The sequence below is a fragment of the Scyliorhinus torazame genome, chromosome 16 (assembly GCF_047496885.1).
Source record: "Scyliorhinus torazame isolate Kashiwa2021f chromosome 16, sScyTor2.1, whole genome shotgun sequence".
NCBI classification, from domain to species: Eukaryota; Metazoa; Chordata; class Chondrichthyes; order Carcharhiniformes; family Scyliorhinidae; genus Scyliorhinus; species Scyliorhinus torazame.
In genome coordinates, this window is record NC_092722.1 from 184,233,273 (window position 1) to 184,252,498 (window position 19,226).

The 19,226-nt window shown below is 50.9% G+C and overlaps 1 protein-coding gene across 2 annotated transcripts in view; it reads left to right on the forward strand.

The window, feature by feature from the left end:
• Positions 1 to 19,226, forward strand: part of sfxn2 (sideroflexin 2) — a 113,408-nt gene that overhangs the window by 22,342 nt on the left and 71,840 nt on the right. For both annotated transcript variants that reach the window (XM_072479583.1, XM_072479582.1), the window contains exon 2: positions 13,217 to 13,402. In XM_072479583.1, coding sequence (XP_072335684.1) covers positions 13,233 to 13,402 — 170 coding nt within the window. In that variant the 5' untranslated portion in view covers positions 13,217 to 13,232. The remainder of the gene's footprint in view (positions 1 to 13,216; positions 13,403 to 19,226) is intronic.

Sequence of the window (19,226 nt, forward strand, 5' to 3'; positions counted from 1 at the left end):
AGTTTGGATGGGGTGGTGTTTGTGCAGTGTGTCCAGGAAGCTTTTCTAACACAGTATGTAGATTGTCCGACCAGAGGAGGGGCAATATTGAATTTAGTACTTGGTAATGAACCAGGGCAAGTGATAGATTTGTTAGTGGGGGAGCATTTTGGAGATAGTGACCACAATTCTGTGACTTTCACTTTAGTAATGGAGAGGGATAGGTACGTGTAACAGGGCAAGGTTTACAATTGGGGGAAGGGTAAATACGATGTTGTCAGACAAGAATTGAAGTGCATAAGTTGGGAACATAGGCTGTCAGGGAAGGACACAAGTGAAATGTGGAACTTGTTCAAGGAACAGGTGCTACGTGTCCTTGATATGTATGTCCCTGTCAGGCAGGGAAGAGATGGTCGAGTGAGGGAACCATGGTTGACAAGAGAGGTTGAATGTCTTGTTAAGAGGAAAAAGGTGACTTATGTAAGGCTGAGGAAACAAGGTTCAGACAGGGCATTGGAGGGATACAAGATAGCCAGGAGGGAACTGAAGAAAGGGATTAGGAGAGCTAAGAGAGGGCATGAACAATCTTTGGCGGGTAGGATCAAGGAAAACCCCAAGGCCTTTTACACATATGTGAGAAATATGAGAATGACTAGAGCGAGGGTAGGTCCAATCAAGGACAGTAGCGGGAGATTGTGTATTGAGTCTGAAGAGATAGGAGAGGTCTTGAATGAGTACTTTTCTTCTGTATTTACAAATGAGAGGGGCGATATTGTTGGAGAAGACAGTGTGAAACAGATTGGTAAGCTCGAGGAAATACTTGTTAGGAAGGAAGATGTGTTGGGCATTTTGAAAAACTTGAGGATAGACAAGTCCCCCGGGCCTGACGGGATATATCCAAGGATTCTATGGGAAGCAAGAGATGAAATTGCAGAGCCGTTGGCAATGATCTTTTCGTCCTCACTGTCAACAGGGGTGGTACCAGGGGATTGGAGAGTGGCGAATGTCGTGCCCCTGTTCAAGAAAGGGACTAGGGATAACCCTGGGAATTACAGGCCAGTTAGTCTTACTTCGGTGGTAGGCAAAGTAATGGAAAGGGTACTGAAGGATAGGATTTCTGAGCATCTGGAAAGACACTGCTTGATTAGGGATAGTCAGCACGGATTTGTGAGGGGTAGGTCTCGCCTAACAAATCTTATTGAATTCTTTGAGGAGGTGACCAAGCATGTGGATGAAGGTAAAGCAGTGGATGTAGTGTACATGGATTTTAGTAAGGCATTTGATAAGGTTCCCCATGGTAGGCTTATGCAGAAAGTAAGGAGGCATGGGATAGTGGGAAATTTGGCCAGTTGGATAACAAACTGGCTAACCGATAGAAGTCAGAGAGTGGTGGTGGATGGCAAATATTCAGCCTGGATCCCAGTTACCAGTGGCGTACCACAGGGATCAGTTCTGGGTCCTCTGCTGTTTGTGATTTTCATTAATGACTTGGATGAGGGAGTTGAAGGGTGGGTCAGTAAATTTGCAGACGATACAAAGATTGGTGGAGTTGTGGATAGTAAGGAGGGCTGTTGTCGGCTGCAAAGAGACATAGATAGGATGCAGAGCTGGGCTGAGAAGTGGCAGATGGAGTTTAACCCTGAAAAGTGTGAGGTTGTCCATTTTGGAAGGACAAATATGAATGCGGAATACAGGGTTAACGGTAGAGTTCTTGGCAATGTGGAGGAGCAGAGAGATCTTGGAGTCTATGTTCATACATCTTTGAAAGTTGCCACTCTAGTGGATAGAGCTGTGAAGAAGGCCTATGGTGTGCTCGCGTTCATTAACAGAGGGATTGAATTTAAGAGCCGTGAGGTGATGATGCAGCTGTACAAAACTTTGGTAAGGCCACATTTGGAGTACTGTGTACAGTTCTGGTCGCCTCATTTTAGGAAGGATGTGGAAGCTCTGGAAAAGGTGCAAAGAAGATTTACCAGGATGTTGCCTGGAATGGAGAGTAGGTCTTATGAGGAAAGGTTGAGGGTGCTAGGCCTTTTCACATTAGAGCGGAGAAGGATGAGGGGCGACTTGATAGAGGTTTATAAGATGATCTGGGGAATAGATAGAGTAGACAGTCAGAGACTTTTTCCCCGGGTGGAACACACCATTACAAGGAGACATAAATTTAAGGTGAAAGGTGGAAGATATAGGAGGGATATCAGAGGTAGGTTCTTTACCCAGAGAGTAGTGGGGGCATGGAATGCACTGCCTGTGGAAGTAGTTGAGTCGGAAACATTAGGGACCTTCAAGCAGCTATTGGATAGGTACATGGATGACGGTAAAATGATATAGTGTAGATTTATTTGTTCTTAAGGGCAGCACGGTAGCATTGTGGATAGCACAATTGCTTCACAGCTCCATGGTCCCAGGTTCGATTCCGGCTTGGGTCATTGTCTGTGCGGAGTCTGCACGTCCTCCCCGTGTCTGCGTGGGTTTCCTCCGGGTGCTCCGGTTTCCTCCCACAGTCCAAAGATGTGCGGGTTAGGTGAATTGGCCAATGATAAATTGCCCTGAATGTCCAAATTGCCCTTGGTGTTGGGTGGAGGTGTTGAGTTTGGGTAGGGTGCTCTTTCCAAGAGCAGGTGCAGACTCAAAGGGCCGAATGGCCTCCTTCTGCACTAAATTCAATGATAATCTATGATTAATCTAGGACAAAGGTTCGGCACAACATCGTGGGCCGAAGGGCCTGTTCTGTGCTGTATTTTCTATGTTCTATGTTTATGTTCCCTCCCTAATAGCACAGTGGGTGTACCTACACCTGATGGATTGCAGCGGTTCAAGAAGGCAGCTCATCATCATCCTCTGAAGGGCAACTATGGATGGGCAATAAATGCTGGCCTAATCACGTAACGGAATTTAAAAAAAAATGTCCCACCCCCATTCCACTACTAAATTCCCTCACCCTGATGCCAGAATATGGTTCCTCAGGCAGCACGGTGGGGCAGTGGGTTAGCCCTGCAGCCTCACGGCGCCGAGGTCCCAGGTTCGATCCCGGCTCTGGGTCACTGTCCGTGTGGAGTTTGCACATTCTCCCCGTGTTTGCGTGGGTTTCGCCCCCACAGCTCAAAGATGTGCAGGCTAGGTGGATTGGCCACGCTAAATTGCCCCTTAATTGGAAAAATGAATTGGGTACTCTAAGTTTAAAAATAGAAAGGATATGGTTCCTCACTGGCATCATCACCAAACCTGTGCTACCTAACCAGAGTTGATAGATTTCTAGACACCAATGACATTCCGGGATATGGGGATAGTGCGGGAAGGTGGCATTGAGGTAGAAGATCAGTCATAATCTAGTTCAGTGGCAGACCGAGCTCGAGGGGGCTTCTATGTTCTTATCTTGTCCAAATAGTGATCTAGCGCATTAATACATTTACCATTGTCTAAAATACCTGCCATGCACTCCTATTCCAATCATTGGTACACTTTGTCAAAGGATCTGAAACAGTTCAAGATTGAAGCTACCTGTGGGAAAAGGGGGCTTGGGATAGGGGAGGGCCAGGATGATCAGAGGGTAGAGGCTTCACAGAATCAGAGAATTGTTACGGCACAGCAGGAGGCCATTTGGCGCATTGTATCTGCACCGGCTCTCCAAATGAGCATCATGACTTAGAGCCATTCCCCTGCCATTTCCCCGCACCCCACGCACATTGTTCTATTCAAATGATCATCCAATGCCCTCTTGAATGCCTCGCTTGAACCTGCCTCCATCATACTTCCAGGCAGTGCATTCCAGACCCAAAACCATTTTGTTGTGTGAATAAGTTTAGTCTCCCATCACATTTGCTTCTTTTGCAAATCACTTTAAATCTGTGTCCCCTCGTTCTTCATCCTCTTACGAGTGGTAACAGTTTCTCCCTGTCTACTCTGTCCAGCCTCCTCATGATTTTGAACATCTCTATCAAATATCCTCTTCGCCTTCTCCTCTCCAAGGAGAACAGTCCCAACCTCTCCAACCTAGCCTCATAACTGAAGTTTCTCATCCCTGGAAACATTCTTGTAAACCTTTTCAGCACTCTCTCCGAAGCATTCACATCCTCACATTCCCGTACCGGCCTCCCCAAACATGCGCCGGAATGTGGCGACTAGGGGCTTTTCACAGTAACTTCATTGAAGCCTACTTGTGACAATAAGCGATTATTATTATGGTGTAGGACCCACGACTGTACACAATATTCCAGCTGAGGTCTTTCTAGTCTTGTAAAGTTCAGCATAACCTCCATGCTCTTGTACTCTATGCCCCCATTAATAAATAGTAATAAATATTATTTACACCAATGCAACAATGACAGAACCTTGCATTTATACTCCAGCTTTAACCTAGTAAAATGTCCCACGGTGGCTCACAGGATCATTGTCAGACACTATTTAAACTGAGCCAGATAAGAATGAATGACTGATATTTCTGCACTGCAGTATGTTTTGTGCACTTGAAATATCTGCAAGTGTTTTATAATTAATGATGTACTTTTTGAAGTGTTGCTGCTGTTGTTGGAAAAAATGTCTCCAGATATTTCATTGGTGTATTATCTAACCAAAAGGAGATATCAGGACCGATGACCAGAAACTTGGTCAAATAGATAGGTGCCAAAGGAGAACAGAGAGGTAGAAAATTTCAGGCCAAAGAACCTGAAGGCACATTCACCAATAGAGAGGCAATGGAAATTGGATTGCAACACTGCCTTGTATATTAGGCACAGATGACATTAGACAATGTTACTAAACATTTGACTAGGACCACAACCCTGCTCAAAAGCTGCCCTCAACAAAGTTCCATGGAGTGATTGACCATTCCTGCAGGGACCATCAGCAGAACCATCTATCCTCCCTTCAAATGCACTCATACTATTTGCTTCACTGGCTGTGGTAGCAAGTTCCACATTCTCATCACTCTCCGGGTAAATAAGATTCTTCTGCAGTCACTTTTTCCACTTCATGCTGACTGTCTATTATTGATGGGGAAGTGTAGAATCACTGACAGCAACTTCTGGATTTTGCATTTAATTGCAGAAATTGCTGTTAGTTTCGGAAGAAGAATGATGGTTATGCTGCTAGTTTTGCCATCATTACCCCTGCAAAATCCAGGCCATTAGATTTTAACATTAAAGATCTATGCCAGTCTGTTCCAAAACTTTCACTTCACTAGTCACGCAGTTTACACAGTGCCTTACCCTGTTCTTAATTTTTAAAGACAGTTTTAAATTATTTAGCACAGGTGCAAATCTCTTTATTATATGCCTCTTGTTTACAACCCTTGTAAACCGGACAACTCTATCTTTTAATAAGTAATACCCCTTCTTACCAACATAAAGCAGAACATGTTTTCAGCAAATTAGGGTGTATTAAGGAGTCAATAATACATGGGTGAGGCAGAAATGACATTGACATTCAGGATGTTGAATGGTTCAAAGCTGAAGGGGCATTCACTGACCCTTCAGTGTGGTAATGAGTAACAGAGACAAAGAAGGTCCAACATAAGATAAAAGCAAATTACTGCGGATGCTGGAATCTGAAACCAAAAGAGAAAATGCTGGGAAATCGCAGCATCTGTAAGGAGAGAAAAGAGCTAACGTTTCGAGTCCAGATGACCCTTTGTCCAACATAAGATCCCAGTTCTGCGCTGAATCCACTGATCTCAGCCAGCAAGGGGAGCACAGTTGGCCTCTGTGCATAGTGGTTTCAAACCCAACCAGCCAGTGATTGATTGGTCTCCAGTTATTGTTGCTGAAAGGAAGCTTGAGTTGATTACACTGGATATACAACGTACAATCGGCCATTCGGCCCAATTTATATTTGTATTTATGCTCCACTCGAGTCTCCTTCCGTCTTTACTCACCTGAGTCTATCAGCATAACCTTCTATTCCTTTTCCCTCGTACGTTGTCCAGCATCCCGTCAAATGCACCCATGCAATTGGCTTCAACCATTCTCTGGTAGCAAGTTCCACCTTCTCATTAGCAAATCTCTTGGCAAATAAATTTCTTCCAAATTCCCTATTTCATTTCTTGCTGATTATCGTACATTCACGGCCTCCAGTTTTGCTCTTCACCCATGTCGAAGAATTCATTCCGTGCTAAACACTTTCAGAATTTTAAATACTTCTATTAGGCCACTCATACTATTTGCTTCACTGGCTGAGATAGCAAGTTGAACATTCTCATCCCTCTCGGGGTAAGATTCTTCTGCATTCATTATTTCACTTCATGCTGACTGCCTTCTCATTCAAAGGAAAAGAGACCCTGTCAGCTCACCCTTTCCTGATGGATGTTAAGGGTGCCCTGCATTTCTGGCATCATCCATGTAAAATCTCTTTGGCGCATTTTGCGGGCTGGAAGATTAAGGTTGCCCGAGGGCACAATCCACTTCTGATACAGCCTGTTAATGACTCCTGTCAGCGCTCATAAATCAATACCCTAGGAAAAGTCAAGAGTTTTCAGGAAAAGTAAGATTGTTGTTTGGAGGGCTAACCTGCCTCCTCAATGAGCCCTTTCCCAATAGATAACAAAATGCTTTGCAGCCCTGATAGGGCAATATATTAGGAATTATTTTGTTTGTGCTTGACTTCTGTTTAGTGAGATACTCTCTAATCACAATAAGATTGTCCACTAATACTAATCAATAGAAATGCGATGGGACTGATTGAACAAGTGAGTTAACACAGCGTTTAGTGTTCTGGGCTCAAATTCAGGACCAGCTCATGAAATGAGAGACCTCTTAAGGCCTTTAAGGTGATGGGGCAGAGTTAACATTAAAACTGACAACTAAAATTTGTAGAAATTTGATATAAAATTGTCAGTCTCATTGAGCGGTTGGAGGATGGTTAGTGTGAAAAAGGCAACATCAAATTGGTGCCACCAGAGCTGGCGAGCGCAGAATTGAGAGTATTATTAGGACTCCATTGAGGGAGCCTTCTAGTGTTTCCGAACTTGATGCTAACTGGGAGCAATGGATGCCGGTATTGGGCAGCTGGGTTGTCATATTGCATTATTGACATTCCTTGCATTGCTAACCAGATAAAGATAATAACAGAAACTGCTAATTATAAATTATAAAAGCAGAACTTCTTTTCCCTGTTAGGAGGAAGACAGAAAGCATGAAAGTAGAGGCCAGTTAGTCTAACATCTGTCAAAGGGAAAATGCTGGAATCTATTGTTAAAGAGGGACTTAGAAAATCATAATGCAATCAGGCTGAGTTAACATGGTTTTGTGAAAGAGAGATCAAAGTTTTTGAGGAAGTAACAAGCAACATGGATATAGGGGAACCTGTAGATGTGGTGTACTTGGATATTCGAAAGGCATTTGACAAAGTACCGTGCAAAGTTACCACACAAAGTAAGAGCTCATAGCGCAGGGGATAACATATCAGCATGGATGGAGGATTCGTTGCTGACAGGAAACTGAGAGTAGGGATAAATGCGTCATTTTTAGGTGTATGATGTAACCTGTGGAATGCCACACAGTTCGGTGCTGGGACCTCAACTATTTACAATCTATATCAATGTCTTGTATGAAGGGACAGAATGTACATTTGCTAAATTTGCTGATAACAAAAAGATAGGCAGGACCGTAAATTGTGAAGGGGACATAAAGGCTGTGGTTAGCCACAGACACAAATCCTCTAATGACCGCTACATCTCACAAGAGGCCAAAAACGTGATTTGCATTGGCGAGAATACCATGTGTGATCTTACACATGCCCCGCCGATGGCGCGATCAGGTTCACGACCATGAAGGGAATGACTCTGATTAGCATATATTATAATAAATTTAAATGTGCTTAGCAGGCTCCATTGCACCACATCCTCCCTCAACATATGTTCCCACCCACCCAGCATAACGTCAATCATTACTAATTTTCAAAAACGAAAACCAGCCTGGTGACCACATGGGGGGTACACAGTGAGGTATAGCCCCTAGGTGGTACAGGGCATGGCTGGGCTGTGCCAAGTGCCGGTCCTCAGGGGAACCCCCAATGGGAGGGAGAGGGGAGGTGAGTTCCCCTTAAGTGGAGGGACCGGGGGGGCGATGGTTGGGAGGGTGGTTGTGGTGACTGCATTGGGATGATAATAATATTTATTGTCACGAGTAGGCTCACATTAACACTGCAATGAAGTTACTGTGAAAATCCCCTCGTCGCCACACTCCGGCGCCTGTTCATGTACACGGAGGGAGAATTCAGAATGTCCAAATTACCTAACAGCACGTCTTTCGGGACCAGTGGGAGGAAACCGGAGCACCCGGAAGAAACCCATGCAGACACGGGGAGAACGTTCAGACTCCGCACAGACACTGACCCGAGCCGGGAATCGAACCAGAGACCGTGGCGCTGCGAAGCAACAGTGTTAACCACTGTGCTACCGTGCTGCCCCTGGGGTGGGGGTGGGGGAGGGGTGCCTGTGTAGTGGGGGAAGTGCCCCGATTCTAGTGGGGGAGGGGGGTTCAGCCTGCTGCTAGGGGGTGCAGGTCAGGCTGGAGCTTGTGAAGGGAGGGACAGTACCTGTGATGGGTGAGCAAAGGTTAATTTCATAGAAAGAGCCCTAGCCAAAACCCTGGAACCCCACCTGATCTTTTGGACATTAATGGGCAATTTATCAATGCCAGCTCACCTAACCTGCACATCTTTGGACTATGGGAGGAAACCGGAGCACCCGGAGGAAACCCACGCAGTCATGGGGAGAATGTGCAGACTCCGCACAGACAGTGACCCAAGACCGGAATCGAACCCGGGACCCTAACATTGTGAGGCAGCTGTGCTAACCACTGTGCCACCCGCTTGGACAGGTTTTGCCCCCAAACACTGGAGTTTCGAAGAATAAGAGGTAATCCCCTTGAAACATGTAATATCCTGAGGGTGCTTGACAGGGTGGGTCCTGAACGGGTATTTCCTCTTTTGAGAGAGATTAAAACTAGGGAATACAGTTTAAAAATAATGAGTCTCCCGTTTAAGATGACGAGAATTTTTCTTCCTGGGACTGCAACAGTTACTTGCAAATACTTTGCTTTTGGTAATAAACCATTCATTTGACTCTCCTTTCCGGATCCTCTGTGACCACTAAATTTGCGATGAGGATAAAGCGGGACTACTAATTTAATACGGCCAAGAGGATCCCAAGGATGTTCATTACTGAATTTTGGGGGCGATTACACAAATTGACAGAGTTTTGCAACTATAGCCATCCCTTAACTGAGATGCTACAGGGACCTGCTTGTATGTGGAGTAAATAATATGCCAATCCAATGGAAATTGCTAACTGAACCATTGCTGGACCAAAACAGGCCATTGAGATCTCCCTCTCACTGGAGAGGGCAGAGAATGGAGTCCAGGATCTCCAGGGGATGTCAGGGATGGAGGTACACAGTGTTGGATGTCCCCCATTCCAGTGCACAGCGGGACCCCCGGGACCTGCCCTGGCCTGAACACCGCCAGGAGCAGGCCCATTGGTCAAGGACCGTTACAGCTAGATGGGATGTCACCCGGAATTGATGGAGGACGATCCAAGATGGTGCGGCACTTGTGGCTGGCGAAATTGCAGGGATAGGAAACCACAGGTCAGCCAGCATCTCGCCACCCTACCTGAGAGAGATGCCAGCCTAGAGCCCCGACCCTCCACTTAGAACAACCTGATGACGAGGAACGTATGCAATTGAATTGCATTGCCACGCCACGCCATGAGTTACCCCCATCAGGATTACCGTCAGGGCAATAGCCACCCGTTAGAGATGGAGTTAGGGCAGCACGGTGGTGCAGTGGTTAGCACTGCTGCCTCACAGCATCAAGGACCCAGGTTCAATCCTGGCTCTGGGTCACTGTCAGTGTGGAGTTTGCACATTCTCCCTGTGTCTGCGTGGGTCTCACCCCCACAACCCAAAGATGTGCAGTGTAGGTGGATTGGACATGCTAAATTGACCCTTAATTGGAAAAAAATGAATTGGGTACTCTAAATTTATATTAAAAAAGAGACGGAGTTGCATATGGGGGCCGCAGTTTCGGTAATTGGGAGACAGACCTTCAAGAGAATCAGAACTGGAGTACAACAGTTGAGTTTGAGGGACACTGAGACAAGGCTGGCGAACTACACAGGGTAACCCCTAGCCATAGCGGGCACGGCAATGACCCTGGTGACCTACGGGCAGCAGTCCATTAGGCTACCGTTAATAATATTGAAGGGCCCCGGACAGAGTCCACTGGGCAGCGACTGGCTACAAGGCCTCCGGTTGGACTGGCAACAGGTCTCCTGGATGGGCACCGGAGCACTTTATGAAGTATCGGGGAAATAACCTGAAGTCTTTCAGGAAGGCCTGGGAAAAATTATGGGAGCTGTGGCCAAAATATATGTGGACCCTGAGGCATAGCCCAAGTACCTAAGTCAAGGTGAAACTCCGCCAACTGGAAGGCCTCGGGATCCTCCGACCGGTTCGGCAATAGTCCCGGTACTGAAACCTGACAAAACCGTACGCCTGTGCAAAGATTATAAGTTGACTGTCATCAGGGCCTCCCGTCTGGACAGGTACCCAATGCCATGGATAGAAGACCTATAGGCGATGTTAGCTGGGGGTCATTCCTTTTCCAAGCTCAGCATGAGCCACACCAATCCCCAGCTGGAACTAGACGCTGATTCCAGGTGTTATGTAGCCATTAACACCCATAGATGCCTCTGCGAATACACGAGGCTGCCATTAGCAGTGTCATCAGCTTGCACCATTTTTCAGCGCGTCATTCAGAACATCCTGAGAGGGCTACCGCGTGTGTGGCGATCTACCTGGACGATTTCCTGATCACAGGAGCCATGGAAAGGGAGCACCTGAGCAACGTGCAGGAAATCCTCTGCTGCTTTTTCGAGACAGGTATCCGCCTCAAAGAGGGGAAAGTGCGTCTTCTATGCCAAGGAAGTTACATATTGGGGTATCGTGTGGATCAGGGCGGACTACACCCGGTAGAGGAGAAGGTGCGGGTGATACGGCAAGCCCCCACTCCGGAAAACGCAACAGAGTTACGGTCATTCTTGGGACTCGTAAACTATTCGGGAAATTTATTCCTGCCTGAGCACCCATCCTCGCCCCTCTGCACACATTGCTGAAGAAGCACCAGAAATTGGCCTGGAGAACGCCACAGGAGGGAACGTTTGCCAGGGTAAAGCAGCTGCTAACGCTGTCCGGATTGTTGACACATTACCACCCCTCCAAGCTTCTTCTGGTGACGCCTCGCCTTAAGGACATTGACCTCTGCGGAGTGCAATTATGCCCAGATAGAAAAGGAAGGCCAGGCTATCACATTCGCGATGAAGAAATTTCATCAGTATGTGTACGGGCGTCATTCATCATTGTGACAGACCACAAGCCATTGCTTTTTAATGAACCCCCCCAAAATCCTCAGCTACTGAAGCTGTTTGTGTCCGTATGCAACAAGACCTGGACGATATTCAATCTCGGCCTGACAAGTCACAAGTAATATTCGCACCACAGATGTGCCAGGCAACGGCCATCTCCAACAAGAGAGTATCTAACAAAGTCCCCATGGCATTCAATAGCTTTGCAATTGCTGAATCCCCTCTGAGGGTTACCATTGACCAGAAAGTGAACTAGATCAATCATATAGATATTGTGGCAACAGGAGCAGGCCTGAGGCTGGGAATTCTGCGGAGAATAACTCCCCTCCTGAATCCCTAACTCACTTTCCAAATCGCTAACCTCTAGCACCGAGAAGAGCCGCAGATATCTGGGAACACCGCCACCTGCATGTTCCCCTCCAAGTCACTCACCATCCTGACTTGGAAATATATTGTTATTCCTTCACTGTCACAGGGTCAAAATCCTGGAACTCCCTCTGTGGCTGTGGCTACACCACATCGACTGCAGCGGTTCAGGAAGGCAGCCCGCCACCAGCTTGTCGAGAACAATTAGAGATGTGCAGGAAACGCTAGCCTAGCCAGTGATGTCCACCCCTCCATGAACAAATTAAAAATGTTCTGAAGCATTGTCAGAAGACGAGGAGAGTTCTTCCAGGTGTCCTGGCCAATGTTTAGTTCTTGACCAATATCACTTTAAACAAAAAACCCTGAATACCTGGTCATTATCACGCCCCTTTTTTAAGCAATTTATCTGATTCCTACAACAACTGACGTCACTTCAATAGTACTTTAGCTGTAAAGCACTCTGAGGTTGTGAAAAGCACTGGATAAGTGCAAGTATTATCTTTCACCAAAGTGGCTGCTATCCAATGTGAGATTTCGGATTGATTATTAGCAAGCTATTGTTTCTTGAAGGACGTGCAGCAAACCTCACCGGTTAACTGTAAGCAATTCATTCTGATATTCATTCTCCCCAAACCATGTACCCCCCCCTCAAATCCTGAATCTAAGATGACTGGGTCTATTGTAATAGTTAGCCCAGCACAGACTGGATGCAAAACTTTGGTCATAGATTATCATCATAGAATTTACAGTACATTCGGCCCATTGAGTCTGCACCAGCTCTTGGAAAGAGCACCCTACCCAAGGTCAACACCTCCACCCTATCCCCATAACCCAGTAACCCCACCCAACACTAGGGGCAATTTTGGACACTAAGGGCAATTTATCACGGCCAATCCATCTAACCTGCACATCTTTGGACTGTGGGAGGAAACCGGAGCACCCGGAGGAAACCCACGCAGACACTGGGAGAACGTGCAGACTCCGCACAGACAGTGACCCAAGCCGGGAATCGAACCTGGGACCCTGGAGCTGTGAAGCAATTGTGCTATCCACAAGGCTACCGTGCTGCCCGTTCCTACTGTTCAATATGACTCAGTTCTATAGGTGCCCCCGGTGACATCTCGATCAGTGAGTGCAAGTAGAAAACAGGGTAAGGTGATTAACCATCATCCACGAGGAACTAAAAACATCTCCTGGTATTAGAGGGAGACGAGTAATTATTTAGCTTGAAGGCACCACTCTACATTGAGCATGGGGCCAGGTAAATAGACATCCCTCCACAAACCACCATAGCCGGTACGGAGATTGACCTTTTGCCATGGGTTTCATTCTGCATCACTCTCTGGCCATCTAGTCAACTGAGCTAACTGACCCCAGTAGGGGAAAGCATGGCTTCTGTGGTGAACCAGGTGATTCATGAGCAATCCTTCAGGGCGGACGAACACTCTTTCTAATATCACTAAGTACTAAGAGAAGGGCATTAAAAGAAGGCTGCATTTTCTCTTCCAGGTTTGAAAGCCCCAAGATGGCAGGAAGTACAGTGGATCTCACTAAATTTAACATTGATGCTCCCCGCTGGGATCAGACAACATTTGTGGGCAGGTTAAAGCACTTCTTCAACGTCACTGATCCACGGACAGTGGTTGTGTCGAACGCAAACCTCGATAAAGCAAAGCACCTGGTGGACAGCTGCAGGTACGAGGGGTATTCCGGCATTAAATCCAGCTATGTGAGGACCAGAGTGAGTGCGTCATGTGTCGACCTCCCAGCACAGGGTCAAATCCCACCACGGCAGGTGGAGGAATATCAATTCAGATAAATAAATTTGGATTATAAAGTTCACCTCGGACCATGAAACTATTATTGATTATTGTAAAAACCCAGACGGTTCACTAATGTCCTTTTTAGGGAAAGAAATCGGCCCGCATGCGACTCCAGACCCACCAGCAATGTGGTTGTCTCTAAACTGCCCTCTGAAATGGCCAAGAAAGCCACTCACTTCAGGGGCAATTAGGGATGGGCAATAAAGGGGCCTTACCAGTGCCATCCACATCCCTTGGAAGACAAATTATTTGGAAACAAAACTCTTATACCACCACTTACAACATCCCAAACTGTTTACATTCAACAAAGTAAAAATTGAAAATGCCGGAAATACTCAGTAGGTCAGTCAACATCTGAAAAAGAGGAACGGAACTAACTTTTTAAGTCAATGGCCATTCATCGGGCACCACGGTAGCACAGTTCAATTCCCGGTTTGGTCACTGTCTGTGCGCAGTCAGCACGTTCTCTCCGTGTCTGCGTGCAGTCTGCCTGTTCTCTCCGTGTCTGCGTGCAGTCTGCCCGTTCTCTCCGTGTCTGCGTGCAGTCTGCCCGTTCTCTCTGTGTCTGCGTGCAGTCTGCCTGTTCTCTCAGTGTCTGCGTGCAGTCTGCCCGTTCTCTCCGTGTCTGCGTGCAGTCTGCCCGTTCTCTCCGTGTCTGCGTGCAGTCTGCCCGTTCTCTCCGTGTCTGCGTGCAGTCTGCCCGTTCTCTCCGTGTCTGCGTGCAGTCTGCCCGTTCTCTCCGTGTCTGCTCGCAGTCTGCCCGTTCTCTCCGTGTCTGCGTGCAGTCAGCACGTTCTCTCCGTGTCTGCTCGCAGTCTGCCCGTTCTCTCCGTGTCTGCGTGCAGTCTGCCCGTTCTCTCCGTGTCTGCTCGCAGTCTGCCCGTTCTCTCCGTGTCTGCGTGCAGTCAGCACGTTCTCTCCGTGTCTGAGCGCAGTCTGCCCGTTCTCTCCGTGTCTGCGTGCAGTCTGCCCGTTCTCTCCGTGTCTGCTCGCAGTCTGCCCGTTCTCTCCGTGTCTGCGTGCAGTCTGCCCGTTCTCTCCGTGTCTGAGCGCAGTCTGCCCGTTCTCTCCGTGTCTGCGTGCAGTCTGCCCGTTCTCTCCGTGTCTGCTCGCAGTCTGCCCGTTCTCTCCGTGTCTGCGTGCAGTCTGCCCGTTCTCTCCGCGTCTGCGTGCAGTCTGCCCGTTCTCTCGGTGTCTGCGTGCTGTCTGCCCGTTCTCTCCGTGTCTGCGTGCAGTCTGCCCGTTCTCTCCGTGTCTGTGCGCAGTCTGCCCGTTCTCTCCGTGTCTGCGTGCAGTCTGTACGTTCTCTCGGTGTCTGCGTGCAGTCTGTACGTTCTCTCCGTGTCTGCGTGCAGTCTGCCCGTTCTCTCCGTGTCTGCGTGCAGTCTGCCCGTTCTCGCCGTGTCTGAGCGCAGTCTGCCCGTTCTCTCCGTGTCTGCGTGCAGTCTGCCCGTTCTCTCCGTGTCTGCGTGCAGTCTGTACGTTCTCTCCGTGTCTGCTCGCAGTCTGCCCGTTCCCTCCGTGTCTGCGTACAGTCTGCCCGTTCTCTCCGTGTCTGAGCGCAGTCTGCCCATTCCCTCCTTGTCTGCGTGCAGTCTGCCCGTTCTCTCCGTGTCTGCGTGCAGCCTGCCCGTTCTCTCCGTGTCTGCGTGCAGTCTGCCCGTTCTCTCCGTGTCTGCTCGCAGTCTGCCCGTTCTCTCCGTGTCTGCGTGCAGTCTGTACGTTCTCTCCGTGTCTGCTCGCAGTCTGCCCGTTCTCTCCGTGTCTGCGTGCAGTCTGTACGTTCTCTCCGTGTCTGCTCGCAGTCTGCCCGTTCTCTCCGTGTCTGCGTGCAGTCTGCCCGTTCTCTCCGTGTCTGCGTGCAGTCTGCCCGTTCTCTCCGTGTCTGCGTGCAGTCTGCCCGTTCTCTCCGTGTCTGAGCGCAGTCTGCCCGTTCCCTCTGTGTCTGCGTGTAGTCTGCCCGTTCTCTCCGTGTCTGCGTGCAGTCTGCCCGTTCTCTCCGTGTCTGCGTGCAGTCTGCCCGTTCTCTCCGTGTCTGCGTGCAGTCTGCCCGTTCTCTCCGTGTCTACGTGCAGTCTGTCCGTTCTCTCCGTGTCTGGTCGCAGTCTGCCCGTTCTCTCCGTGTCTGCGTGCAGTCTGCCCGTTCCCTCCGTGTCTGCGTGCAGTCTGCCCGTTCTCTCCATGTCTGCGTGCAGTCTGCCCATTCTCTCCGTGTCTCCGTGCAGTCTGCCCGTTCTCTCCGTGTCTGCGTGCAGTCTGTACGTTCTCTCCATGTCTGCGTGCAGTCTGCCCATTCTCTCCGTGTCTGCGCGCAGTCTGCCCGTTCTCTCCGTGTCTGCGTGCAGTCTGCCCGTTCTCTCCGTGTCTGCGCGCAGTCTGCCCGTTCTCTCCGTGTCTGCGTGCTGTCTGCCCGTTCTCTCCGTGTCTGCGTGCAGTCTGCCCGTTCTCTCCGTGTCTGCGTGCAGTCTGCCCGTTCTCTCCGTGTCTGCGTGCAGTCTGCCCGTTCTCTCCGTGTCTGCGTGCAGTCTGCCCGTTCTCTCCGTGTCTGAGCGCAGTCTGCCCGTTTTCTCAGTGTCTGCGTGCAGTCTGCCCGTTCTCTCCGTGTCTGCGTGCAGTCTGCCCGTTCTCTCCGTGTCTGCGTGCAGTCTGCCCGTTCTCTCCGTGTCTGCGTGCAGCCTGCCCGTTCTCTCCGTGTCTGTGCGCAGTCTGCCCGTTCTCTCCGTGTCTGTGCGCAGTCTGCCCGTTCTCTCCATGCCTGTGCGCAGTCTGCCCGTTCTCTCCGTGTCTGCGTGCAGTCTGCCCGTTCTCTCCGTGTCTGCGTGCAGCCTGCCCGTTCTCTCCGTGTCTGCGTGCAGTCTGCCCGTTCTCTCCGTGTCTGCGTGCAGCCTGCCCGTTCTCTCCGTGTCTGTGCGCAGTCTGCCCGTTCTCTCCGTGTCTGTGCGCAGTCTGCCCGTTCTCTCCGTGTCTGCGTGCAGTCTGCCCGTTCTCTCCATGCCTGTGCGCAGTCTGCCCGTTCTCTCCGTGCCTGTGCGCAGTCTGCCCGTTATCTCCGTGCCTGCGTGCAGCCTGCCCGTTCTCTCCATGCCTGTGCGCAGTCTGCCCGTTCTCTCCATGCCTGTGCGCAGTCTGCCCGTTCTCTCCGTGTCTGCGTGCAGTCTGTACGTTCTCTCCGTGTCTGCGTGCAGTCTGCCCATTCTCTCCGTGTCTGCGTGCAGCCTGCCCGTTCTCTCCATGCCTGTGCGCAGTCTGCCCGTTCTCTCCGTGTCTGCTCGCAGTCTGCCCGTTCTCTCCGTGTCTGCGTGCAGTCTGCCCGTTCTCTCCGCGTCTGCGTGCAGTCTGCCCGTTCTCTCGGTGTCTGCGTGCTGTCTGCCCGTTCTCTCCGTGTCTGCGTGCAGTCTGCCCGTTCTCTCCGTGTCTGTGCGCAGTCTGCCCGTTCTCTCCGTGTCTGCGTGCAGTCTGTACGTTCTCTCGGTGTCTGCGTGCAGTCTGTACGTTCTCTCCGTGTCTGCGTGCAGTCTGCCCGTTCTCTCCGTGTCTGCGTGCAGTCTGCCCGTTCTCGCCGTGTCTGAGCGCAGTCTGCCCGTTCTCTCCGTGTCTGCGTGCAGTCTGCCCGTTCTCTCCGTGTCTGCGTGCAGTCTGTACGTTCTCTCCGTGTCTGCTCGCAGTCTGCCCGTTCCCTCCGTGTCTGCGTACAGTCTGCCCGTTCTCTCCGTGTCTGAGCGCAGTCTGCCCATTCCCTCCTTGTCTGCGTGCAGTCTGCCCGTTCTCTCCGTGTCTGCGTGCAGCCTGCCCGTTCTCTCCGTGTCTGCGTGCAGTCTGCCCGTTCTCTCCGTGTCTGCTCGCAGTCTGCCCGTTCTCTCCGTGTCTGCGTGCAGTCTGTACGTTCTCTCCGTGTCTGCTCGCAGTCTGCCCGTTCTCTCCGTGTCTGCGTGCAGTCTGTACGTTCTCTCCGTGTCTGCTCGCAGTCTGCCCGTTCTCTCCGTGTCTGCGTGCAGTCTGCCCGTTCTCTCCGTGTCTGCGTGCAGTCTGCCCGTTCTCTCCGTGTCTGCGTGCAGTCTGCCCGTTCTCTCCGTGTCTGAGCGCAGTCTGCCCGTTCCCTCTGTGTCTGCGTGTAGTCTGCCCGTTCTCTCCGTGTCTGCGTGCAGTCTGCCCGTTCTCTCCGTGTCTGCGTGCAGTCTGCCCGTTCTCTCCGTGTCTGCGTGCAGTCTGCCCGTTCTCTCCGTGTCTGCGTGCAGTCTGTCCGTTCTCTCCGTGTCTGGTCGCAGTCTGCCCGTTCTCTCCGTGTCTGCGTGCAGTCTGCCCGTTCCCTCCGTGTCTGCGTGCAGTCTGCCCGTTCTCTCCATGTCTGCGTGCAGTCTGCCCATTCTCTCCGTGTCTCCGTGCAGTCTGCCCGTTCTCTCCGTGTCTGCGTGCAGTCTGTACGTTCTCTCCATGTCTGCGTGCAGTCTGCCCATTCTCTCCGTGTCTGCGCGCAGTCTGCCCGTTCTCTCCGTGTCTGCGTGCAGTCTGCCCGTTCTCTCCGTGTCTGCGCGCAGTCTGCCCGTTCTCTCCGTGTCTGCGTGCTGTCTGCCCGTTCTCTCCGTGTCTGCGTGCAGTCTGCCCGTTCTCTCCGTGTCTGCGTGCAGTCTGCCCGTTCTCTCCGTGTCTGCGTGCAGTCTGCCCGTTCTCTCCGTGTCTGCGTGCAGTCTGCCCGTTCTCTCCGTGTCTGAGCGCAGTCTGCCCGTTTTCTCAGTGTCTGCGTGCAGTCTGCCCGTTCTCTCCGTGTCTGCGTGCAGTCTGCCCGTTCTCTCCGTGTCTGCGTGCAGTCTGCCCGTTCTCTCCGTGTCTGCGTGCAGCCTGCCCGTTCTCTCCGTGTCTGTGCGCAGTCTGCCCGTTCTCTCCGTGTCTGTGCGCAGTCTGCCCGTTCTCTCCATGCCTGTGCGCAGTCTGCCCGTTCTCTCCGTGTCTGCGTGCAGTCTGCCCGTTCTCTCCGTGTCTGCGTGCAGCCTGCCCGTTCTCTCCGTGTCTGCGTGCAGTCTGCCCGTTCTCTCCGTGTCTGCGTGCAGCCTGCCCGTTCTCTCCGTGTCTGTGCGCAGTCTGCCCGTTCTCTCCGTGTCTGTGCGCAGTCTGCCCGTTCTCTCCGTGTCTGCGTGCAGTCTGCCCGTTCTCTCCATGCCTGTGCGCAGTCTGCCCGTTCTCTCCGTGCCTGTGCGCAGTCTGCCCGTTATCTCCGTGCCTGCGTGCAGCCTGCCCGTTCTCTCCATGCCTGTGCGCAGTCTGCCCGTTCTCTCCATGCCTGTGCGCAGTCTGCCCGTTCTCTCCGTGTCTGCGTGCAGTCTGTACGTTCTCTCCGTGTCTGCGTGCAGTCTGCCCATTCTCTCCGTGTCTGCGTGCAGCCTGCCCGTTCTCTCCATGCCTGTGCGCAGTCTGCCCGTTCTCTCCATGCCTGTGCGCAGTCTGCCCGTTCTCTCCGTGCCTGCGTGCAGCCTGCCCGTTCTCTCCATGCCTGTGCGCAGTCTGCCCGTTCTCTCCATGCCTGTGCGCAGTCTGCCCGTTCTCTCCGTGTCTGCGTGGAGTCTGTACGTTCTCTCCGTGTCTGCGTGCAGTCTGCCCGTTCTCTCTGTGTCTGCGTGCAGTCTGCCCGTTCTCTCCGTGTCTGCGTGGAGTCTGTACGTTCTCTCCGTGTCTGCGTGCAGTCTGCCCGTTCTCTCTGTGTC